General features: G+C 35.9%; 1 protein-coding gene across 6 annotated transcripts in view; it reads left to right on the forward strand.

The window, feature by feature from the left end:
- RPS6KA3 (ribosomal protein S6 kinase A3) overlaps positions 1-27,246 on the forward strand; it is a 104,206-nt gene that overhangs the window by 43,983 nt on the left and 32,977 nt on the right. For 5 of the 6 annotated variants that reach the window (XM_055563316.1, XM_055563312.1, XM_055563313.1 and 2 more), the window contains 5 exons: positions 9,191-9,307; positions 15,896-15,977; positions 24,358-24,438; positions 25,165-25,244; positions 25,842-25,948. In XM_055563316.1, coding sequence (XP_055419291.1) covers positions 9,191-9,307; positions 15,896-15,977; positions 24,358-24,438; positions 25,165-25,244; positions 25,842-25,948 — 467 coding nt within the window. Of the gene's footprint in view, positions 1-696; positions 2,126-9,190; positions 9,308-15,895; positions 15,978-24,357; positions 24,439-25,164; positions 25,245-25,841; positions 25,949-27,246 lie in introns of those variants that run through there. The other variant, XM_055563317.1, reaches the window with a different exon arrangement.

The following is a 27,246-nucleotide window of genomic DNA, read 5'->3' on the forward strand; positions in this document are numbered from 1 at the left end:
TGGTTGCTCCTGTTCTTAAATGTTACAAGAGTAAAGTTGGTGACTGCTCTGTACGGGGACACTCCTGTTTTGTTTTGTGCACCTTAGTTGGTTGTAGAATAACCATGACGTTTGCCTCTTCTTGACAGTCTTAAGAAGCACCTCATGTTGAGAGACTGGTTCATTGTTGGGTGATTGTCCTGGCCTTGCTGCCCTTTTGCAGTATTGTAAGGATCCTTATGTAATTGATTTTGGGAGATGGGAGGGTTTATGTTCTGATGGAAAACTTTTTAAGTGCTTTCCTTGCTGAAAAACTAAGATATGCATGTTTAATCAAGAGACATGCAGTTTCCCAGGCACAGTTGAAAATTTTATCTTGGCTCTTTGTTCGAGTCCCAGGTGATTCTAATATGTTTGGTTACATAGAATAATTTTTCAAATCGAGTAATTTTTTTTAAATTCTTCAACTGTATTAGGTCATTTATAGAACATGGCCATAAAAATTTGATCTAGCAGAAAGAGCCGTGGCCTTTCACATGGTATCTGTAATACCTAATACTGCTACTGCTAAGTCGCTTCAGTCATGTCTGACTCTGTGCAACCCCATAGACAGCAGCCCACCAGGCTCCTCTGTCCCTGGGATTCTCCAGGCAAGAACACTGGAGTGGGTTGCCATTTCCTTCTCCAATGCATGAAAGTGAAAAGTGAAAGTGAAGTCGCTCAGTCGTGTCCGACTCCTAGTGACTCCATGGACTGCAGCCTACCAGGCTCCTCCGTCGATGGGATTTTCCAGGCAAGGGTACTGGAGTGGGGTGCCATTGCCTTCTCCAAACACCTAATAGGCCCTCTAATGTTTGCTCAATACAGGACAGCAGCACTGAGCTCTCATGGTAGGTAGCTCTGTCATCAAATATGTGCCTGCCTTCACCGTAGTTCCTTCATGCTTGGAGCAAACCTGCTGATTTCTAAATGCTCTTCAGTTCTTGAAAATTCGGTGATTTTTATGAAATTGGTACAGGTTATGTAGATTAACATTTGAGGTTTTTATTGGTTCCACATAGATTGTGTACGTTAAATAGAGTATTTCCCCACAGATCTTGATGCTTCTGTCGTTTGGTTTTGTTTAAATGACACTGTCTCAGTGATCATGTCTGAATATTGGCATACTTTAAAAAATATTTCTCAAAGCAAAAATACCTTAGAAGAACTTCTGGAAGCTATTAGAGGATGAAATGGAGTAGGGGATTGTACAGTAGTTTCACCCTTCCTTCTTTTCCAGATTTACTTCAGTAAATGTTCCTTTTGCTCACTAATAACCCAGGGAGTGGACTTTTTTTTTAATTTAGATTTTATCAGCTAGGAATGTGAATTTTAACTGTGGGCCTTGAAGTCTTTAACCTAGTTGATAATTGATGTTTAGAAACCAATAAGAATTTAAATGTAATTTACTTTCATTTAAGATAGGAAGAATCTGTCCTTACATCACAATCAAAAAGTTTCTTGCATGTGGTCATTTTCTTCCCATAGTTCGGAAACTCTTCCTCATTGACAGGGAACACCCATTATATGTCTACATGTAACCTTAAAGTAGTCTTGAAACTGTCTTTTGGAGTGTGTGTATAAACATTACACAGGGTAAAATTTCACATGTGAATGGATGACTTATTATTTTAGCAGTGCTGACTAGTTTCCATTGCTTTTAAAGTGTCATATAGTTAAGAAATACCTTAAGAAATACCAACCTATCTCAGGATTCTGAAATAAAAGAATGTTCATTTTACTGGTTGTGAAAGTCATCCAGATTTCTGGGAACCAGGCGTATGAACATTTCAACAGGATTTTGCTATCAGCAAATCTGTTTTGGTTTCCTGTTCTGGCCTCCCTACCTATCAGCTACATTAGTGCCCTCGCCATTACGGTTCTCCTTTCTTTTACCACAGGAAAATTGTCAGGCCTCTTTCTCTAGCATTTCGGGACCCGCCTGACAGGAAATTTTCTAATTGCCGGAACAGCTGGTAGGGGAAAACTTTGCAGGGGCTTGGCCTTCCCTTTCTAACTTAAGTTTTACCGTCAGAAATTCTTTTATCACCATCATGGTTTCGTAGCCATGTTTAAATTTCTGTCTTTTCGTGTTCGCTCTATACAGGTAAGCTTTGTTCAACTTCTTTAAAGACTAAAATGTTTCGGTTGGAGCTAAGTATAATTACACTAATTAAACAATTATTTTACTTCATATGTTCTTTTAAGTAGCTTTTCAGAATTCAAAACCAGTTCTTAAGGAACATTTAAAGGATGCTATTTCTGTTTGCTTAAAGTAAACTAGCTATTTATATTATACATTTCAACTCTGTGTATTTTCTACAGTTATTTTACATTGGCTTTTTAGTGCTAAAGTAATGTTTATCTTGTTAGTGTGTATAATTTTGTATTATAAAACAGATGACTGTAACTCTCAGTATTAAACTAGGCCTGAACAAAACTGGAAACGTACTAGTATTTACGAGATTACCATGTAATAATAATGAAAGCAACATTGTAGGAGAATGTCTTATTTTAAAGTCAAGAACTTAAAAGCAGAGTTTTGTTGAAATTAGTTCTTTCAAAAATTTGAAGTTTTTAATCAATTATATTTTAAGCGGGTAATTTTATCTTAGAGTAGGCACAGTTTTCAAAGCATAACTTTGTTAAAATGTGTTTGTGAATGATAATTTGCATTGTATTTAATCTAAAAGCATGCCAAAATCAACTTGATATTTTCCCATGAGAATTGTGCTGTCCTCCTGCTTTTTAAAGAGAATTAAATTTGTTGATCAGGATTCCCGACTGGGAGAAAACTTAGTGCTCTTTGCAGCAGTTATTGAGAATATTAGTTTGGGAAACTAGCAGTGCTCTTTTTTCAAGCATAGATTCAATAAACTGGTTGGAATATTCTCTTAAAGAATTTGATTAAATGAGAAATGTTGAGCATATTTATCATTCATTAGCAAATCAAGTAAATTGGATTTGGTCAAATTGTAATCTAGAATAAATTAAAATGTAGTTTCTCACCACAACTTGAACAAGCAGCCTAATTATGTGTCACAGCCAAAAAATTAAAATATCTTTTTAAAATTAAAAAAATGTGTATTATGGAACTATAAGTATCTATATAGAAAGCAGTGTTTAATTTTGGATTATATTTACGAGGTAAATATAATCTTATAATTTCATTTGTCAGAGTTTTTTTTTTTTATGATAGGCCACAAAATGATTACATATCCATGAGTAGAAAATACTTATTTATTGACTTTTACTAAGGAATATTTAAATGTTTTATTTCCAGCTTCAACAATGTTTTCTGACATTAAAAACAATTTTAAAAATACAAATGCCTTAAGAACACACTTCCTGACTCAAGGGAGGGGAGGAAAAAGGAAATTATGTATACAAGGCAGGGCATAATGCCAAATGTTGAATCACTCTTTAAAATCAGTTAATGTCACCCAGTTTGGTTTTTTGATGTTCGGATGCTAAAATATTATGTTTTCTATAACTCAGGTAGGCAGCATCAATTTCAGTTCCTTTTCTTTAATCCTTTTAAAAAAACATTTTAAGAACAAAATTCTATTTTTTCCCTTTCAACTTGGAAAGGAAACATTGAGTTAATTTTTCCCTATTAAGGGAAAGACCTCAAAGACCATTTAAGACAAAACCTATGGACCTTTTCTTGGTCCTGGGAAACAAATGAGGTGACCTTTCTCTGTGATGGAAGGAGCACCAAAAGATCCATCTGTCCATGAATTTTCTTCTGCCATTTTTCTGTAATGTCTAAAATGATACTCTTTACAAATTCCAAAAATTACAGATTTTTTTTAACTGAACGGACTTTGTTTTATCTATCAGGGTCATATCTCAACAAGTGTTTCCCCAGTAGTACATTTTTGAAACCCTGGGTAAATTCCTGAAGAGCAGTTACTTTTCAGTATCTTAGTATTGCTAATACCTAGCACCATGCTGCTGCTGCTAAGTCGCTTCAGTCGTGTCTGACTCTGTGTGACCCCAAAGATGGCAGCCCACCAGCCTCCCTTGTCCCTGGGATTCTCCAGACAATAACACTGGAGTGGGTTGCCATTTCCTTCTCCAATGCATGAAAGTGAAAAGTGAAAGTGAAGTCACTCAGTCATGTCTGACTCCTAGCGACCCCATGAACTGCAGCCCACCAGGCTCCTCCGTCTATGGGATTTTCTAGGCAAGAGTACTGGAGTGGGGTGCCATTGCCGGGCCCATAATCTGAATTGCCTTCTAACAAAAAGGAAGGACCCTAAGAGAATATGTCATAGATCAGAAACACTTCCATCAGGACCAGGCAGTCACGAAGGAAAAGTACAAGAGCTGCCTTGTTTTAGTCCCCTCTTGAACCTTTCCTTTTCTTCCTCTCCTTCTCACTCTCTGATCCGAACACTAGTTTCCCTGTGTGCACCACACTGGCCTTCACACTGGTTTGTCCATTTGCCTGGAATGCTCTCCCAGATGGTTGACTCCCTCAACTCCTTCAGGAAATAGCATCTTTTCAGTAAAGCCTGCCCTGGTGTTTTTATTTCAGATTGCAAGGCCTTCTTTCCATCCATGCACTTCTGATCCCTCTTATCCAACTTAATATCTTTTTTCCACAGTATGTATCATGTTCTAAGATGAACTTACTATAACTACTATTACTAGTAGTAATACTACTACTACTTATTATTATTCGGTCTCTCCCAGAACAGCAAAGATTTTGTTCTGTTTCATTTATCATATGTCTCAGACAATTAGAAGAGTGCCTGGCATGTATTAGGTGTTCAATAAATAAATGTTTAAATGGATGAATGAATTAATTCCCATTCATAAGTTGAGAGTATTGAACACCTAGGCTGGAGTGCCAAGTGTCTGAAAGTGCGGGGAATGTAGATGAAGGATACAGGATTGTGATGTAGACCAGCTGCCAGCCTCACAATTTTACCTACAAGTACACCTTTATCAAATAAATGTGGACTTTGTAAAAATAAAAATATGAAATTTGTTACAACTTTTTTAAACTACGCAAGCTAAGTTTTTGTGATAATGAATGGGCGGCTGCTGCTGCTGCTAAGTCACTTCAGTCGTGTCCGACTCTGTGCGACCCCATAGGCGGCGGCCCACCAGGCTCCCCCGTCCCTGGGATTCTCCAGGCAAGAACACTGGAGTGGGTTGCCATTTCCTTCTCCAGTGCGTGAAAGTGAAGTCGCTTAGTCGTGTCCAACTCTTTGCTACCCCATGGACTGCAGCCTACCAGGCTCCTCTGCCCATGAGATTTTCCAGGCAAGAGTACTGGAGTGGGGTGCCATTGCCTTCTCCAATGAATGGGCAGATATCCATAGATCAGTTAAAGTGCAGTTGTGCTAGAAAATGTAAAAATGTGAGCCTCACAGAAAAATTATAATGGTTATAATGTATAGTTCTCCTCTACCTCATTGACAAAATTCTTTTCCCATAAAATTATAGTTGCTTCACTGTATACTTAAAGGCAAAAACACAATTTTACAAACTATCAAGCTGTAATTCTATGTTTTCCTATGACAGATTGATTTCAGTAGCAGTTGATTTAGTGACATAAAGATAGGTTTGTCACATGTGAATGTCAGTCTGTCCTTGGTTATCTGTATCTTCAGAAATTTGATATTCTTCCCTGCATCTATCTCATTGGATTCCAAATATGAGCTGGAAGAGCATGCTGTTGCTTTCCTATCTGTTATCCAAGATTGCGCAAGCATTAGTATAACGTCCTAATTGAACCTCAAGCTCATTTCTGAAATATTCATGGTCCAATAACTTGGAAAGACTCTAACATAAAGCACAATTTGGGAATCAAGATACCAACCAAGGATATCATGCCTATTATGCTACTGTGACTTCACTTATACGTAAAAGTAGATAGAAAATGGTTTACTGATATGATTAGTAAAAATTTCAACTGGGAAGGAAAAGAAAAATGTGTTGGGAATAGAACAGTGGCAAGGTTTTGGAACTTGAGCCAGAGACATTGATCTTTTCTCTTTACCCCCAAGGACGATTTTTATATTCTCTGCACTCCCAATTTAGAAAAAGATTTTTAAAAGTCTAATATCCTCAAAATGATTGCATCCATTTTGGGGAGGATGTGGTAGGGGAGTGGAGGAAAGTGCTGTTTAAAAAAAGAAGCTGAGAAAAGAAGGATTTGAAGATTTATTTTAAAACAAGATTTACCATAATAGAAACTTTGGTATGAAGGTGGGAAAATAAAGTCAAGGATGTCTCTCAGAAAAGAGACAGAAACCAGGAGAAAAAAAGATGAGAATTAAATTCCAGACATACAATGTCCAATTGATAGAGTTGTTGTAAAAAGAAAAACCCTGAAGAGTAGTTGGAAGGAATTTATCAAAGAAATGTTAGAATTCCGCCAGAGTTAAAAAATTCAAGTCTTTAGATTATAAAGGTTTACCAAGCATCTAGCATTCTGAAGGAGAGGAGACCATTTTTATCTCACTTAATGTGGAATTTCAGAAATACAAAAACAGAAAATTCTTAAAACTTCCAGAAAGAAAAACCAGGTCACGTACTAAAAAGTGTGTATCAGACTAGCATCAGCAGCAGCGCTGACTGCTAGAAGGCAGTGGACGAATGGCGCCAACATTCTTGGGCAAGGTTGTTTTTATTCTAAAATTTGGTAGGAAGCCAAACTATACAAAAGTGAAGACAAAATAAAGACATTGTCAGATGTGTGAGATCCAGAAAGTTTTCTTCCACATCACTTTTCTTAGGAAGTTAGAAGGGAGTGATCTAAGAAAGAGAGAAACGTGGGAAACTGAAAATAGTAAATTCAACCAGGAAAGCACTGAAGATATATCCCGAGATAATACCTATGCAGCAAGGTCTAGAGAACATCCCTTCCTGAGGGAGGGTAAGAAAGGCTCTCAGAAGAATAGAAAGTATGATTAAAAGCTAAGATTTCAAGTCCCCTTGGATTGTCCCAGAAGTCACTGTTAGGGACCGTATGAAAGGAAATTTAATAAACCTCCTAGCCTTCGTTTAAACAATGTATTGTCATGAAAATGCTGCTGCTTGTATAGGCATTCAGCTTTTAGAATCAGGCTTTGAGGAGAGCAAGAAGAATTTGGTAGTGGTTACAAGAGAGGATGTTAATTTTCTTAATATTAAATTAAATATTAATACAGCCTTAAATATTAATACAAAGAAGCTATCAGCAGGTGGGGGGTAATTTGAGGAAAAGAATGTATGGGCACTATTACCCTCTTACAAAGTGAAGAGTTAGGATCCTGTCTAAAACTTATCAAAAAAATGAGAGGGTTTTGTGAAAATAATTATCAGATAGTAGGGAAGAAGATGATGGATGGCAGGGGCATATAAGTAAGTCCTTCATCTTATTTTTAAATCAGTAGGCATTGTCGTAAAGTTAATAAGCTAAAAAATTATCAAAGTTAGTGCAGAAAGAATTAGATTTTTTTTTTTTAAAGCTTAGGTATGGCGGTGAGAAGAGACTTGCTTTTCATCTTAAACTATTCTGCCACTATTTGATTTGTTACCCATGTGTAAGTATTACTTAGATTTTAAAGACAAAAAATTTAGGAAACAGGAAATAACCCAGTCTGACAAAAGACTGTATAAGGGAATGTTGGGAAATAATGCCAGAAAAAGCAGTTGAGACCATGTTGCAGAGGACCTCCAGTGCCAAGGTGAAGCAGCGCATTTAATTTGGGAAAACTTGGAGAAGTTTTTGAGCAGTTGGTCATGTAACTGGAGCATCTACTTTCAGAAAATGAATTTGTCAGGAGGATGAATTGGAGTGGCAGTGGCAAAAAGGGGCATGATGAGTGACCAAGCTAGTTTCAGTTTCCTACAGGAAAGGTAATGACGGATTATATCTAGACAGCGTTACTAGAAATAGAATGAAAGGTATTCCCAGTACTGTGCTAATACATAGTAGGTGCTTAGTGTGATTATTCAAAGGAAAGGAAGGGTAGTCATCAAAAATGAAATCTTTCTTGAATAGTAACTGCTGTTTATTGTGAGATCCGTGGCCTGATTGTAGCTCACACTGTGGAATGAGGCTTAATTCTGAATGCCTGTGACAAAATGCAGAACGGTTATAATCAGTAATCCTTCCCTGCCTGTGTTGCATTTTTATTTGTGACAGATAATTGTAGTGGGTATTTGCTGTGAACTATAAGATGAAAAAATGTTGCAGCCTAATAAATTACATCCTACTTAACCCAAGAAAAAAAGTGCTAAAATATATAGCGTATGATAATAGTCTGTGAGAAGCTTATGTTTCTCATTTTGTTGGGTTTTGTTTTATTGTAGTTTTGGGCTGATTTTTATGTGTCTTGATTAAATAAGGTGTATTTAATCTTCTGATCTCAGGGTAAATAAATAATTGAAATTATATGTATACTTATATGTACTTTCAGCCTTTCTCTTCTGACACCTTCTCTCAAATATAGTAAAACCACCACCATCTTTAACTATCCTTTTCTTAACTCTAAGATCTTCTACTATTCCATCATGCTGGAAAGACACTTTTTTTTCTATCTAATCCTCCATCCAAATGTTAAATATTTTTTGATGTTGTGCTTTAGAGATATCCCTTTCTCCCCTTCTCAGATCTCAGGTTGTCCTAGAAACAGGAAGTAACTTAGATATTTCAAACACAATAAATTTCAGCATGCTAATTCAGATGGCCTTGCTGAGGGTAGAAATTTCCACATTTACTTTGGAATATGTTTCAATCCCTCTCCCCAATAATCAGGTTTTTTTGTGTATAGTATTGATTCTACCTGATACAGCCACATATCAGAGCATAGCAGATTAGTCTGATCTGTTTTCAGATTTCTTTACACCCTATGCCCTCAGCCAATGAAAGTAATTATTCTGATTATTTCCATTAGGAAGCATGAAGACTTGAAAATATTCAGTGCTAATGTTATGTAGAGGTTTAACTGGCCTGTGTGGTTGGCTGGTATTATTCTGTCTCTGACATTTAACTTAAAGTATATTTGCTTGGCATGTGTTCTCTTTTTACTTGATGGGTCAGTAAAGGCAGTTTATGTATGTTAACTTGAGGATTTCTAATATGAATACACTAAATTTATATTGTTTGATTTATAGCCAGAGGAAGTAGCTCTAACTCTGTTTTATCCCCTTACATTTGCATCAACAGGAAGAAGGCAGTATCAAAGAAATTGCAATCACACATCATGTAAAGGAAGGACATGAAAAGGCAGATCCTTCCCAATTTGAACTTTTAAAAGTATTAGGGCAGGGATCATTTGGAAAGGTAAGTCATGAATATGTACTTTTTAAAAAGTTGTTTTTTGAAATTAATGTGTATTTCATACAAATGGGGAATGGAAATATTTTATTGAAATACTACTGATCTCCCTACAAAGAGGTATTTTCTGTGTTTTTACAATTCTCACTGTCAATAAGTGTGAGAAAGTGAATAAAACCATTCAAAAATACATTGGAAACTTTTGTAAACTGGCAGTATTCAGTTCATTTTATCTTCACGGCGTTCCGTTCATTTTATCTTCACGGCGTTCAGTTCAGTTCAGTCGCTTAGTTGTGTCCGACTCTGCGACCCCATGGACTGCAGCACACCAGGCTTCCCTGTCCATCACCAGCTCCAGAAATTTACTCAAACTCATGTCCACTGAGTCGGTGTTGCCATCCAACCATCTCATCTTCTGTCGTCCCCTCTTCCTTCTGCCTTCAATCTTTCCCAGCATCAGGCTCTTTTCAGATGAGTCAGTTCTTCACATCAGGTGGCCAAAGTATTGAAGCTTCAGCTTCAGCATCAGTCATTCCAGTGAATATTCAGGACTGATTTCCTTTAGGATTGACTGGTTTGAGCTTGCAGTCCAAGGGACTCTTGAGAGTCTTCTCCAACACCACAGTTCAAAATCATCAATTCTTCAGCACTCAGCTTTCTTTATAGTCTAACTCTCACATCCATCCATGACTATTGGAAAAACCATAGCTTTGACTAAACCGACCTTTGTCAGCAACCTCTCTAATTGCACTTCTCAAATGATTAAAAAATCACAAAATGTTCCTGTGATACACTGGTCTCTTTTTGAGGCTTCGTGTAGAATTGGAAGGTGATCCTGCATTACATTCTAACACTGCATATCAGTCTTTCCTCTGGAATATCCCTAATTCCAGCAGAAAGTGAATAGGTACTTCCAAGGAAATAGGGTTTGGGGGTTAGCACTACAGATATGAAATTGGGGGACTTCTAGCTTGTCTTTAAAATGAACGCAAAGGTTGCATTCTAATCAGTGATATCTGTGTCTGTTTTAATATCTAAAAATATTTCCCAAATCCACTAGCTGAAATTGCAACATCTTTATCATTTTTCCCCCTGTTGCATACCTCAGGAGCACTTCCTGTACTCCATTTTGGGAAATATAGCTTTATAATCACTACTACTTGACCTGTTTATCTAGTACATTTCTCAGCAAGAGGAACTTTCTGAGAGTGCATTCAACTTTCACCATGCAATACTTCTTTGCCACCTCGCTGAGGAAGCATTTGAAGATAACATGTTTTGCAAGTTTCAGAATAACACCAGTTTTTCTCTCTTGTGTATTTTAATGGGACTATTTAGCAATTCTTGGCTAACATAGGTAATCTGTTACAGCTGTTAACTTCTTCCAAACCCAGAATGGTATTTTTAATCCAAATACAGATTAAGTAGCCAAAAGAAGATAATGGTTGCAAGTTTGTGCTCTAGGTCAGCCAGAGGTAGATTCTCTTTCTTTTTTTCCTACATACTTGCTATTTGTGCTTGAGCAAGTTACTGAACCTCTTAGAGCACCATTTCCCTCTTCTAGGCAGTCATCAGGTATTAAAGTTCTCAATGTTCCATTCTAGGCTCCCTTCTCCTCACTCTCTACCTGCTCCTAATTACTTTCTCTATGTCCACTATCTTAATAAAACCCATGTACAGCTGACCTAAGAGATTAGCACCTTCAGTCTAGATTGTGCCTCCAAGCTCTGAACTCTATGTATAGCTACTTGTTTTTTTTTCTTTTTGCATACCTTAAAGTCAATTTAAATTCAATGTGTGTAGACCAAACTCATGATTTTCCCCTAACACCCAAACCTCTCCTGTTTTATTTTTCTCCATCACTATGAATGGCATCCATTCTTAACATATCCTTCTAGTCCCCACCCTTCCCTCTCCCCTCACCTCTACTAGTATGATTTGTCCACAAGTTTTGTTGATCTAGTAAAGATTTCTCAAATCATGCTTGTTTTCTCTTTTTCCCTGCCACTTCTTCAGTCTATGCCACCACCATTTCTCCCTGACCTAATGAAGAAGGCTCCTACCTTGGGCTTCCCAAATTTATTCTTGCCTCAAGCCATTATTTACAGGGCAGCCAAGAGGAGCTAGTCTTGTACTCCGTCCCCTTAAACCTTTGGTAGCCTCCCTTTGCTTTCAGGAGAAAGACGAATTCTTTAAGATGATAGAGGAGCCCCTGAGTCTGCCCCCTAACTACCTCATCAACATCGCTTTATATACTTTTCGCTACCTGTGTTCTGGCCACATGGGCCTCCTTTTCAGCCTGTAAGCGAAAGCCTTTTGCACGTGCTGTTCCCTCTGCCTGAAACACTGTGTCCCACCCCACCTCTTCCTCCTCTGGTTAGCTCCTGTCATGCTTATGAGCTCAAAGAAGTCTTCCCAGCCATCCTGGCTAGGTCATATTTGTCTCTTTTACCCTTGCAGAACATTACATACCTCATCTTCACAGCACTCACCACAATTGCAGTCTTTTGTTTGAGTAGTTATTCATTAATTGGCTAACTCCCACACTAGACTATATGTTCCATGAGTGCAGGGGCCATGCACGCCTTGTACCATGTCTCAGTGTTGATCCTGTAGCACGGTACCTAGCATATAGTTCTGGAAAGAATTAATGAGTAAATAATGTCCTACCCTCATAAAGTAGTAGTGAGAATTAAATCATGTAAGGTCAAGCACATAATATCTGCTATGAGATTGTATTATCATGTAATTTATTACAGATAAACCAAAATAGATGGACTTATTTCAGCATATTATATTTTCAGGGAACATAATATTGAAGTTTCCAGGAGTTAGCATGCTTCTCCCTTTATTTCTTTAAGAGTAACTTAAATACCTTACTAAAAATAGCAAACATTAAAAATAGGGCGTCTCCTTTCTTACTCATCCTCAAAAGCCAATCTAAGCCAAGGAAACAGGGATGACCTGTCACAGCCTAGAATAGCTTCATGGGGGAGTTAGAAAGGTCAGAAATGCTGGTGGGAGAAGATCCAATGGCATCTGGGACTGCTGTTGCTACTGCTGTGCTTGACTGGTGACCTGCCAAAGGCAGCGGAATAAGAGGGCCCTGAGCAGAAGCACAGAACTGAGTTCAGTTCAGTCGCTCAGTCGTATTTGACTCTCTGCGACCCCATGAATCGCAGCACGCCAGGCCTCCCTGTCCATCACCAACTCCCAGAGTTCACTCAAACTCACGTCCATCAAGCCGGTGATGCCATCCAGTCATCTCATCCTCTGTCGTCCCCTTTTCCTCCTGCCCCCAATCCCTCCCAGTTTCAGAGTCTTTTCCAATGAGTCAGCTCTTCGCATGAGGCGGCCAAAGTATTGGAGTTTCAGTTTTAGCATCAGTCCTTCCGAAGAACACCCAGTCCTTTAGAATGGACTGGTTGGATCTCCTTGCAGTCCAAGGGACTCTCAAGAGTCTTCTCCAACACCACAGTTCAAAAGCATCAATTCTTCGGTGCTCAGCTTTCTTCACAGTCCAACTCTCACATCCATACATGACCACTGGAAAAACCATAGCCTTGACTAGATGGACCTTTGTTGGCAAAGTAATGTCTCTGCTTTTCAATATGCTATCTAGGTTGGTCATAACTTTCCTTCCAAGGAGTAAGCGTCTTTTAATTTCATGGCTGCAATCACCATCTGCAGTGATTTTGGAGCCCAAAAAAATAAAGTCTGACACTGTTTCCACTGTTTCTCCATCTATTTCCCATGAAGTGATGGGACCAGATGCCATGATCTTCGTTTTCTGAATGTTGAGCTTTAAGCCAACTTTTTCGCTGAAACTGGGTAGCTGGCCCAATTCTTATCCTGATGTCACCACTGTGACTAAGTGAACTATTTCACCTCTCAAAGCCCTAGCTTGGGCAGCTATAAAATAGATATTGCTTAGTAGGCCTGCTTCCCAAAATTATCATGAATGATGCATTACAAATCCTTGTGAAAGTCATTTGCAAAAACTAAGATGTGCTGAAAGGTAATAAGAGGGTGCTTTCAAAGAAGGGTGAAGAAAGCTTGCAACCCATGAAGACAATATTTCTTGTAGAATGGCCCAAAGAAACTTGATTAGGGACTCTTAAGAATAAATATAAATATCATATAAATCCTCACTATCCCTACCTAATCAGAATTTATTTCAGATCAGAAATACTCATAATCTCTGACTGCCTTTAATATTTGAATATCATTCCTTCTTAGGAACCACCCTGACTAAGAATACACTTTTTCTCCCCAAGTTGGCTCACTGCTAGCTGGCTGAAAGAAAGTTTCACCAGTGAAGGGGGACAAGGGGAAAGATTTAGGCAGAGAAGCATACCCTGCATCAGGGTTTCTGTGTACATTGTGGCACTTTTCAGTGAGGTCATTGCCCATTGTCTTTGGAAAAATTTCTCAAAGTGAGGAACTCTGCCTTGCACCAGAATCAGTTGAATGAATCAGTTTTTGATTTTGTGCTAATAGTCTAGTGTGCTGATGCAGATAATTGAGAGCTGACCCTAGAATTATTCCTTGATTATAGTTGTGTCTCTTCTTAGCATCTGTGGCAGCTCAATAGCACTGCTAGGAAAGAATGGGTAGGAGAAAAAAGAAGTCTGTTAAAAGAATGGGTAGGAGAAAAAAGAAGTCTGTTAAAAGTCTATTTAAACAGACTTTAGCAAGTCTATTTAAAAGTTTGATGGAAAAGATCATGAAACTCATGGTCAAAATGAGTAGAGGGGATATATTGATAGTTTTGTATTAGCCATGTTATAGTATGACCTTGCGGAGAAGGCAGTGGCACCCCACTCCATTACTCTTGCCTGGAGAATCCCATGGACGGAGGAGCTTGGTAGGCTGCAGTCCATGGGGTCGCTAAGAGTCGGACACAACTGAGCGACTTCACTTTCACTTTTCACTTTCATGCATTGGAGAAGGAAATAGCAATCCACTCCAGTGTTCTTGCCTGGAGAATCCCAGGGACAGAGGAGCTTAGTGGGCTGCCATCTATGGGGTCGTACAGAGCTGGACACGACTGAAGCGACTTAGCAGCAGCAGCAGCAGCAGTATGACTATGAGTTATTTAGAGCAGGCTTTATTCATTTTGCATAAATCTCACACTGAATTTTGGAAATATTTGGAAAATCAAGAAGCTCAGTTACATACCTGGGAATTATATTCTTAATATTTAGGTTATATGTGTATATTTTATTTTTAAAAGATGGGGAAGCAGGGTTCTGACTTAGCTTACATTAAGTATTTATGAGTAGGCTTCTTCAGTATAAGTGTTATAAATTGTTCTGCCCAAGTCAAAACTGCAGTGAGATATCACCTCACACCAGTCAGAATGGCCATCAATAAAAAGTCTACGAATTGTAAATGCTGGACAGGGTGTGGAAAAAAGGTAACCCTCCTACACTGTTGGTGGCAGTGTAAATTGGTACAGCCACTATGGATGTTCCCTAAAAATCTAAAATTAGAGTTGCCATATGATCCAGCAATCTCACTGCTGGACATACATCCAGAGAAAACTGATTCGAAAAGATACATGTACCCCAATGTTCATAGCAGCATTATTTACATAGCCAAGACATGGAAGCAACCTAAATGTCCATCAGTAGATGAATGAATAAAGAAGATGTGGTGTGTATACACAATGTAATATTACTTGGCCATACAGAAGAATAAAACGAATGCCATTTGCAGCAACATGGATGGACTTAGAGATTATCATACTAAGTGAAGTAAGTCAGAAAGAGAAAGGCAAATATCCTATGATATCACGTATATGTGGAATCAAAAATATGATACAAATGACCTTGTTATTTACAAAACAGAGACAGACTCACAGGCATAGAAAACAAAGTTATGGTTACCAAAGAGGAAAGAGGATAAGGGAGGGATAGATTAGGAGTTTGGGATTAGCAGATAGAAACTACTATATATAAAATAGATAAACAACAAAGTCCTACTGTATAGCACAGGGAACTATATCCAATATCCTGTTGTAAACCAAAATGAAAAAGAATGAATATATATATATGGAATCACTGCTGTACACCAGAAACTAACACATTGTAAATCAAGTATACTTCAATTTAAAAATAAAAATAAATTGCTCTGCCCAGTAAATGAGAAATTGCGGCAGTTTTTATATAGAAAAGACTATTCAACAGAATTGAATCAGCAGAAAATTATGGTTAACGGGAACTCCTGTATAACAGTTTTTATGGAATCAGAATTTTTGTTCTGTTAAAAGCAGAGTAGTTACCACCTGTGTTATACTTTAAACATGTTAGACTTTGATTGCTACATGTTTTAAAGATTTTTCCTTGTCTTACATGTTATTTGATCTTCAGGGAATTGGCAAATAACAATAAGAAATGTGTTCACTTATATTGACACCTAAAGTTATAACCACTGTTTACGATTCATTGTGTTTATAATTGATAGAGTTTAAGGAAAATAGTTAATGTACCAGAATCTTTCTAATAAGCTGTATTACAATAGGAGTCTTATTTTAGCAATAGCATAGTTTGTGATACTTTGTAAAACTTACTTTCTCTTATTTAAACACAGGTTTTCTTAGTCAAAAAAATCTCAGGCTCTGATGCTAGACAGCTTTACGCCATGAAAGTACTGAAGAAGGCCACACTGAAAGGTAAGTGCTACTGCAATTTGTAGTGTTCGTGTAGTATGAACAGATGAAAAATCTCAATTGATCTCATATGATTTCTCAGCCAGTTACTTAAATTCTGAATCTGTACCTGTTACTGTCTTTAAATTTAGACTTTGTTTTAGTGGATTTTTTCCTACAAGACTAGGACTCATATGACTAGTGATAATGGGAGTTGCCATGTTTAGAAAGAAGTATGACAAATTTTTCTTGGGTTTTAGGCAAATAGAAGTTTAGAATATTAAAACTAGGTTTGATACGTTTACCAGTTCATATTAGTATTTTAATATTTTAAAAATGTACTAGTTAATTTATGACACACAGTAGCTTTTATTCTAAGGACTTTATCATTTTGACTTCTGGTCTGCAAATTGGTTCTTGTAGGTAAACAGTCTCTTAGAAAAAATTGTACCTAGATTTCAAAATACTTAAATCTTCCTTTTTAAAAGTAGTATTGGGTTTTTTTTACCACATAACCTCTAATTGTTTTATGTGTTGATTCCTAACATCTCTTTTTCCTCTTCAACTTTATCTGTATTTTCTAAAGGTTTTAAAATATTCTGGAAGGAATATTTATGATGATCAATTACTATTTCTGATGTTATTCTTCCCAATTAGTAACTCACGCTGGATTTTGCCATCATTTCAAGAAATTTCATCTTCTAAAAATACCATCCATTGCTTCTGTTCTTTTGCTCCTTCCTGAATGTATTTTTTCTTTCCTATCTAGTGTCCACTTCCTGACCTACTACTTAGTTGATTCTTGCTGGGACCAGGGCATTAAAATTATATCCTTAGTGTCCTACTCTGTGTCACTATTTTTTATAACTTCATACTCAGGAATCCCATGTTATAAAGCTACATCTGTTGTTCGGTCATCCAGTTGTTTCTGACTCTTTGTGACCCCATGGACTGCAGCATGCCAGCCTCCTTGTTACTCACCATCTCCCGAAGTTTGCTCAAGTTCATGTCCATTGCATTGGTGATGCCATCCAGCCATCTCATCCTCTGACGTCCTCTTCTCCTTCTGCCCTCAATCTTTCCCAGCATCAGGAACTTTTCCAGTGAGTTGGCTGTTTACATCAGGTGACCAAAATACTGGGGCTTCAGCTTCAGCACCAGTCCTTCCAATGAGTATTCGGGGTTGATTTCCTTTAAGATTGGCTTGTTTGACTTCCTTACTGTCCAGGGGACTCTCAGAAGTCTTCTCCAGCTTATTTAAGAGAGTTCATTTACAGAAGCAACAGAAGTAGTTTGTTTTCATGTATATAACAGCACTTGTGTTGTGCATAATATATGTAAAGGAAACAATGAAACTCTGAGAAACCTAAAAGATATTAGGAAAGGAAAAACATGCCCAATTTCTTTTAGAGAAGGCTAATAAGATTCTCAGTATTCCACTAGTCATCTAGTTAGCTCCATATCCTCAAGATTCCTGTTGCATTTTCCTTGAAATATTCAAAATTTCACTTGAAAACATATGCCTCAAAGAGTATTCTAAAAAAGAAGAAGAAAGGAACAAGCTTTATCAGGCTTAAAGCTTATTAAAGCAGTAATGCTGCTAAGTCACTTCAGTCGTGTCCGACTTTGCGCGACCCCATAGACGGAAGCCCACCAGGCTCTGCCATCCCTGGGATTCTCTAGGCAAGAACACTGGAGTGGGTTGCCATTTCCTTCTCTAGTGCATGAAAGTGAAAAGTGAAAGTGAAGTCGCTCAGTTGTGTCTGACTCTTCGCGACCCCATGGACTGCAGCCCACCAGGCTCCATCCGTGGGATTTTCCAGGCAAGAGTACTGGAGTGGGGTGCCATTGCCTTCTCCGAAAGCAGTAATAATTTAATGTATTTTGAGGGGGAAATAATATAGGTATATAAACCAGTGGGACAAAATAGTACAAAAGTATTATATATTAAAGTTTAATGTATTTGTTGCAAAAATATTAATTGCTGTGCTGTATGACAAAGCATATGTCCAGAAAATGAGAAATTTAATACTGATTTTATAAATTTTGCTTGAAATCCTTCTGAACAACCTGGAAAAAAGTTAGTCTTCTCTTAAACCATATACCATAGTAAACAACAATCTAACTGAATTTTACAATTTAACACATCCTAGGAAACTTGTGAAGAAATGTTGAGCAAATCACAAATTATAAGCAGATTGACAATACAAAAATTTTTGGCCCTTCATATAATGAAAAGTAGTATAAATAGGAAATCAGGAGATTATTTGCCTTAGATATCACAAAATAGTAATATATAAGGAATTTATTAAAAGACTCCTACTGGCCAAATCTAGGACAGTTTAAACATTGCAGTAATTAATGATAGTGATCGATTACAACCCACTGAATAAAGAATCCATGGGTTAATCCATAAAATAATTCATGGAGAACAACGGAAAGCTCTTTCTTACAGTAGAATTCCAACTAATAAATGTAAAAGGAATGATTGGGTTAGGAGTTCCTAAGAAACAACATTACAACCTCCACCTACAGGGTTTTAGATTACATTTTATATAAGGGGATAAAATAAACCATATTTGGAAAGATGTCTCAGTTTTCTGATAAATGCATATAAAATAATGAGTTTTTTCATATGATGGCAACATAAATTAGAAAGCTGTTTTGCATTAAGTATAGCAAGCCATTATTGCTGCTAAAGTAACCTGAGGAAATAATCTTAAAGGAAGATTTTGTGCACTTGCCATTTTTTCATTGCAACAGTATTTACAATATCAAGAATTTAAAATCTTATAAATATTGAAAAATAGAGGCCCGCCAGAGCCTGTTCGCGTCAACTGACCAGAGTCCGCGAATTCAACGCTCCGAGCCCGTCCAGATGGCCCCGATCCCAGCTTTCTATCCTTTGAAAACACTAAGAATAATGTCCCTGCATCAGTTTTACTGGAAATAGAACTGCCTTATGATCCAGCAATCCCACTGCTGGGCATACACACTGAGGAAACCAGAAGGGAAAGAGACATGTGTACCCCAATGTTCATCGCAGCACTGTTTATAATAGCCAGGACATGGAAGCAACCTAGATGTCCATCAGCAGATGAATGGATAAGAAAGCTATGGTACATATACACAATGGAGTATTACTCAGCCGTTAAAAAGAATTCATTTGAATCAGTTCTAATGAGATGGATGAAACTGGATCCTATTATACAGAGTGAAGTAAGCCAGAAAGAAAAACACCAATACAGTATACTAACACATATATATGGAATTTAGAAAGATGGTAACAATAACCCTGTATATGAGACAGCAAAAGAGACACTGATGTATAGAACAGTCTTATGGACTCTGTGGGAGAGGGAGAGGGTGGGAAGATTTGGGAGAATGGCATTGAAACATGTGTAATATCATGTATGAAACGAGTTGCCAGTCCAGGTTCGATGCACGATACTGGATGCTTGGGGCTGGTGCACTGTGACGACCCAGAGGGATGGTATGGGGAGGGAGGAGGGAGGAGGGTTCAGGATGGGGAACACATGTATACCTGTGGCAGATTCATTTTGATATTTGGCAAAACCAATACAATATTGTAAAGTTTAAAAATAAAATAAAAAAAAATTTTTAAAAAGAGCAAAAAAAATGTAATTTGGCAAGGAAAGAAAAATAGAGAACTATTTAGAAAATTATGGTATACCACTTAATAGAATATTATTTAAATGAACTATTTCAAATGTGAGCATAAAAATGAATGTAATAAAAATTTGCAAGTGAACATTATAACAAATTGGTCTACCTAAAGTATAAATATATAAGCTATAGAAGAGACCATAGAAAAGTGAAGATACTTGACATATTGGAATTGTAGGTTGCTGGTGTGTTCTTAAATTTTAATTTTTATTTTTCTCAAAGTGATCTGCATATAGAGTCTTATAAAATATCAGTGCTTTTCCTATCCTCCTCCCTATCCCAATTCTTGACCCTCAGAGACAATGACTTCAATCTCTTTAGCCACTACTTATGCCTTTTACCTCTACATTCAGTATTCTTTTTTTTTTCTTTGCCCAATTTTATTTTATTTTTTTGTGTGATGATGTGTATTTTATTTTTTTAATTTAAATTTATTTATTTTAATTGGAGGCTAATTACTTTACAATGGGGAACATGTGTATGCCTGTGGCGGATTCATGTTGATGTGTGGCAGAACCAATACGATATTGTAAAGTACATTCAGTATTCTTATATTGTAATTCTTTGCCTATTTTCATAAGGGGACATAATCTTTTGACTTCCTACCATGGAAGTTTTGGATTTAGTTCTTTTATACTACCATCTACACACAATTTCCCTTTTCATGTCCTCCTAGTAATATTTCCATGATGCTTTATAAAAGCTGTTCCTTACTGAGCCAGATAGTATACTGAAGTCACATATCCTTCACATCTTTGCTGATTAGATCTCCTTTCCTAAATTCTGTATCTACCTTTTTCTAAGTTTGCTTTATAGTTTTGGTGGAATACATCTTCTAGGAGGTACTTCAGAAAGGTTGGACAGTAAATTTTTTTACAACTTTACATGTCTGACAATGCCTTTATTCTACCCCCTCACTTAATTTATAATTTTCTTTAGTGTGGGTTTTTAAAATTCATTGTACCAGAAATGGGGTGGTCTCTTTCAATCCAGAAACTCATTTCTTCAGTTCTGGGAAAGTATTTTGTCAAATTTCTTCTCCATTTTACAACTTCTACTCTTCGGATATGTTGAACCTCTGAGTTTGTTGATTTATTTTTATTTTTTTCCTGTTTTCTAGGAAATGTTATCAAATATCTTCCAACCCTCTATTGACTTTTTGTTTCTACCATTATTTTTAACTTCCTAGATTTTTACTTGTTCTCTAATTATTTCATTTTTAAAAACTTTTTATTATGGAGAGTGTCAAACATCTACAGAAAGAAACAGAAAAATATAGAGAACCCCCATATACTCTTCTTTTTCCTTCAGTATTTCTCAACTCATGATCAATCTTTTTTATCTGTGTTCTTCCCCTTTCCCTGTTTTGATATTTGAAGCAGTTTTCAGACGTTGTATAATTTCTTGCATAAATGTTTTGGTGTGTATCTCAAGAAGATCAAGACTCTTTAAAGAAGTAATATAATTCTGTGATTATATCTGAAAAAACCTTACTGTACAGATGTCTGATAACTGTTCAGATTTCCAGTTGTCCCTATTGTTAGAATTCATTTTTCTTTCTACAGTTTGTTTGAATCAGGATCTATACTTTTCTGTTTATTTTGGTAGCTATTTTTCATGTTTAGAGTCTTTTCTTAAATTCTTGGGAATTCTTTGCTTTCTTTTCCTCATTTAAGAGTGAGGTACCAAAAAGCTGATTGGAAGCGATTTTGTGGCAAGAATTTTCTGAATTCTCATTGGCTTCTTTTCCTTAAGCTTAGATTTTAGCTTTCTCTGATCTGCTGTGTGAGTTACCACTTAGTCAGTTTCTGCTACTGTGTCTTCTCTTTTTTGTCCTTGTGAGTTTATGTGTAATTTTCCCATTATTATAATTTCATTAGGATTTTTGAAAGAAAGAAAGTAAAACATTAATGTTTAATTAGAAGTCTCTTTCCATTTTGAAGTTTCTATTAATACAATGAATGGGGTCAAAAAGAAGTCAATAGTGTTAGGTTGAGTTTATAGGGACTCTTGTCCTAATATGTGGGCCTAAAAGGTTTTGTAAACTATTGCTTAAAGCATTTGTTTAATATGTAATTCTAGACACACAAACAGCATTTCTTCTTATTCGTTCTCATGTTCAAGTCAAGTAGAGTTTAAAATCTAATAACTAGTATGTAATACAAATTATTCCTGAGGAATGTAGTTGCTTTGCCAACATGAGTCAGTATTAACAACTTCTATTTCAGGATTTAGAGTTTAACTAATATAAAATTAGTGGTTCTTCTGAACCACTAATATCCTAATCAAAATTCTTGATGGTAAGATGATTTATATTTGTCACTAGGTCTTTATATACATAAAAGAAACCTGATTGGAACTATTGTACAGACCTGTCTCCAACAAAAGGAAGGAATTCTTTAGTGAGTGAATCTTACTGTTCATTTTGAACTAAACAAGGTCTCATCAATGTTGCTTATAAGGAAACTATCTGACAAGATAATCATATTAAAAAGAAAACTATCTGGTTCCAGCCTCTTATTTTATACAGAAGGAGGCAGAAAGTCCCTGAACAAAGGATTTTACCAGGGTAACTCATCTAGTTATTAGCATGGCCACTAAACTATAGCTCTTAACTCCCAAGTAATTTTTTTATAGCAGTAGAATAACAGAAGAGTGATATACAGTAAATATAATGATAGGTATTTTTGCTGCTTACTGAGCAGAGGAGTGATTTTTAAATAATAAGCTTTGTATAATTACTGAAAGAGATAGAAATTTGAAATCTAGCTTTAAAGTAACCAGAACATAATCCAAGATTCTATGGGTAGTAATGGAAAAAAGAGCAGTTTTGGGCTAGAGTAGAATAGAATTGTCAGCAGACCTAGGTGATGAACCTCATTCACATAAATAGTAGAAAGGGCCTGTTGGACATGAGGCACCAGGGTAGTAGTGATAGGACAAAATAACAAAATCAGAGATTGATAACTGAATTTGATATATCAACAAAGCAAGTCAGGTAAAAAACTGTATTGATATCAAAGCAATTGATTCCTTTTCCAGTTTTGCATATTTTCAGTCACTGGCACCAAAATCTCCCATTTGGAGGTAGAAAACTGGTAGAATGGCAAATGTAGGATTTTTTTTTAAGCTTTGTTTATTTTTTCCAGAGGGCTTATATCTGAGTTTTAAATATCAGTAGTCACCTTTAATTGACAAGGAAACCAACACTTTGTTCCCACCCCTGCGCCCCCAAAAGACTCTCCCATTCTTTCTGTTTAATCTTTGGCATAACCATGCAGTCTCTTTGGCCTGAAAAATAGAAGTTATGTGTGATTTGTCCTTATTACACAAAAGAAAAAAAAACTTTAATGAATGATTATTTTCAACTCTTAAATCCATTCAGCTACCAACAGAGTAGTTATCAGATGATTACTCATCAGTTTACTTGTCTCATTCCCACCAGATTATGAGCTTCTTGAAGATTATTTTATTTGTATCTCACAGTGCCTGGCACACAGAAGTTTGCTCAGAAAATGTTTTGTTGGTAAAAGAGATCTTTGCCCACATACAGGGTCAAATGTAAATTCATCCTGGCATTCCAAATTGTCAGGAATCTGAATCCTCCCTACTTCACATCCTCCCCCACATTCCCCTTCCTTCCCCCCACCCCCACCTACCCCCGCTACCCCGAACCAGTTTCAACACTGATTAGATTCCTTCTTGTGCATCATGCATGCCTCCATGTCCTTGCTTGCACTGGTACTCTATACCTGGACTTTTCTTCTCTGTGTCCAATCCTTGTTGCCCATCTAAATTCTACTGTGAGAGTCCTAAACACCTCTTCACTCTAGCCTTCCTGTGCAAGTAAAACTCATCTTTCTCTTTTCTGAATTCTTGTACTTATTCCTGGTGGTAATACATCATTTATTGCTTTATCATATTCATGGTACTATAACTTTATCATATATACATGGTGCTATAATTGAATATCTCTTATATCAGGCTCTGGGATGTACAAACCTTATCTCAAATGGTCACACAGCTCCCAAAGATATAGTGGTGTTAGCCCCATTTTATAGATGAAAGTAATAGAGGCACAGAGAGTTTAAGTAACTTGCTCTAGATTACACAGATCGGTATCCAGATTTTTCTAATTCCAAAAATCTTTACTCTTTTAGCTGCACCACAGTATCTCCTCTCAGTATCTCTATTCTCCTGCCTCCCTCAAAATAGACTTTTTGGTGTATATCTGTCCTTCACCTTGTCTGCCACATATTTTAGATGCTTAATGAATGAATGTTGAATTGAGTTGATATGATTGGTAGGGAGGGGTGTTTAAACCTATTTCATATTTTTGTGTTTTAATACTTCATTAACATGCCATTTTTTTAAAGTTGCTTCTTTTTTGGCCAATTTTCATAACTTTGATCAAAATACTTAGATTCTGATGTTAAAGCCAACATCTAATATGTTCTCTATTTTTTTAATGTAGAACACAGGTTTTATAAATATATCCAATTTTTTCTGGTAATATAATTTAGTTAAAATTAGTTAATGTTGAAAATTTAAGAGTAATAAATAGTTTTATTTATACATAATAATTTTATTTCTGTGTGAATTCATACTTTTATACATATAAGCAAAATTTTATTTAATGTAGTCACCAAAGAGATTTTATTTCAAAGATTGTCTCTGGAAGCTATTGCAGTATAGCCATATGTACAATATTTTATAGTTCGAGACCGTGTTCGGACAAAAATGGAGCGTGATATCTTGGTAGAAGTTAACCATCCTTTTATCGTCAAGTTGCATTATGGTAAGTTATGAACAACCTCCTACGTCATCCTTTCACCTCATTCTCCCACTCCCTGATTACATGCAGATATACAAATGTATATAAATATTTACTTGTATATAGTCATATATGTCTCGTAGATACATCTAGTAAGTCATGGAAATTGAACCATTACTTCTTAGATAAATTTTAAAAGCTTTTATTGCATTTAGCTTCATGTTTCTTTTAAACATTATAGTTTCTGAGTAATTAGCCATAGGAATGGGTAATAATAATCATTTTAAAGTTATAATAATGTGCCAATATTTCAGCCTAACTTAAAAGCAAGAAAAATCCCTAATATAGACATCCTGATGTTCTTATATGTAATTAAAGCTAACCAGTCCACATTTTTTTTGTAGTTAAGTGACATGGTTTTTGTATTTTGTTTCATGGTTAAGTAAATCTTTTCTGTTAGGAATTTTTCTTACTGACCACATGTTTTAGAACTATTGTATTCTTGAAAGACTATTGCCTGAATAAAATTTAACAAATGTTCTAGTGGTTCCATAATAAGAAACACTGCATTTAACATTTCTACATGAAAATGAAGAGGAATTGGTGATTAACTTGTAAATAAAAATTAGTTTAGATATATGATATAGTCATTAATTGCTAAAATAGTATTTATTTGTGAATGAGTTGACCTAATGTAAGCCCCCCAAATTAAACTGTGAATTAAATGGAAATTTTTATTTCTTCTTTCAGCTTTTCAAACTGAAGGGAAGTTGTATCTTATATTGGATTTTCTCAGGGGAGGAGATTTGTTTACACGCTTATCCAAAGAGGTATATAATTAATCTCTATTTTAAATCTATTTATATGCATCCTGTTTTAAGTAAAGCTTTGTTATGTTTCAATATTATGCTTATCATATTTTCTCAAGTGGCACACGATTCTTACATTGAAGAATCAGAACCAAAAAGAGTTATTTTCCTAACTTTTGAATTTATTCTGAAGGTAGATTTTTAAATTGATAAACTGTCTTTTGTCCTGCTTCTTTTAGTTTTAGGTTTTTCAGAAGCAATAATATATCAACAAATATCCTTGAACAGTCAGTAGTGGAAATTCAGCATGCGTTGTAAAGATCATTTTTCATTTCTGAAGATTTTATTATGGTGGGGCAACAGTGGCACAATCTGAATATAGTTGTTTTAACAAAATGTAAAATTATTTCCCACACAGTACATATTTAGCATTTAGTAAGTCATTAATTGGCTGATGTAATCATCTTTGCAAATATCTTCCATAAGTGAATTGTACAGGAAACAACATCTAATAGCATATTTATACCTTTTAATATTTAAACTGTAGAGTGGAACTTTAAATAAAAATAGCAAACACCGAAAGAAAATAAAGACAGAAAAATTATTATTTTATTTTAGGTGATGTTCACAGAAGAAGATGTCAAATTCTACTTGGCTGAACTTGCACTTGCTTTAGACCATCTACACAGCCTGGGAATAATCTATAGAGACTTAAAACCAGAAAAGTAAGGAATCATGCTGCTAAGTTTAATACAATGTAATGTAATTATTTAAGCGGTAAAACAAAGTAACGTTTGAACTACCACAAACATTGAATTAGAGTACCTGTGCTTCACATTTCTGCTAACCCTCTGTATTTTCATACTTTTACATTTCTGTTAATCAAAATATCTGTTCACATTATCTTGTTTTCATTTACATTCAAACCTATGCTCATAGATTTATTGGCAATTTGTCTTTTTCTGTGATTTTTTTGTTCATTGCCTTTGCTAGTTTTTCTTTTGGAGCATTATTTTTTTCTCATTGATTTGTAAGAGACCATTCTTTATAAGCTAAGATTTTACCCTTTGACATTATTATAGGTATGCTTTTCTAGTTTATTTAAAATTTTTATATTATTTTAACCTGCACAAGTATTTTTTTCTCAGGTCTACCAATCTTTTGAGATCTCTTCTATGGCTTCTATTCTTAGGAGCCATAATTCTCTAACTTGGCTAAATTCATGATCAGATTTTTTCTTCTTCTAATTTCATGGTTTCTTTTTTTTTTTTTTTTTTTTACTTTAACTCCATCTAGAAAATTTTTGGTATGAGAGATGTCATGGAGCTAATTGTTTCCTCCAAATACCATTTATTGAAAATTTTCTTCTTGACATGATTTCAAATTTTTAGTGTGAGTTGAGCAAATTTTGCATTACTTTTATAGTAGTGGTTACCAAGAAACTAATATTTAAAAATTGCACACAGTTCTGTGCTTTAATTTGTCAGTGTTCACTGTCTACCACTTTGAGCAAGAGAGGGTTTTTTTCATCCTTTTTTTTAAAAGGATATAAACAAGAACCTTGTTCTATAAAGAATTTTTAAAAATAGTTTTATTGAGATGTAGTCCACATACTCCAGTGTACATGGCAGCATTATTTACACTTGCCAAGATATGAAAGAAACCTAACCATCCACCAATAGATGAATGGATAAAAAAGATGTGTGTATTTCTCAGCCATAAAAAAACAAAATTTTGCTGTTTGCAGCAGTGTGGATGGACTTGGAGGCAAGTCCCTATGGTGAAAAGGACGTCTTTTTAGGGTGTTAGTTCTAGAAGGTCTTGCAAGTCTTCATAGAACCATTAGCTTTTTTGTCATTAGGTTGAGGCATAGACTTGTATTACTGTGTTGTTGAAAGGTTTGCCTTGGAAACGAACCAAGATCATTCTGTCATTTTTGAAATTGCACCCAAGTACTACATTTCAGACTTTTATTGACTATGAGGGCTACTCCATTTCTGCTAAGGGATTCTTGCCCACAGTA

The sequence above is a fragment of the Bubalus kerabau genome, chromosome X (genome assembly GCF_029407905.1).
Source record: "Bubalus kerabau isolate K-KA32 ecotype Philippines breed swamp buffalo chromosome X, PCC_UOA_SB_1v2, whole genome shotgun sequence".
Taxonomy (NCBI): Eukaryota; Metazoa; Chordata; class Mammalia; order Artiodactyla; family Bovidae; genus Bubalus; species Bubalus kerabau.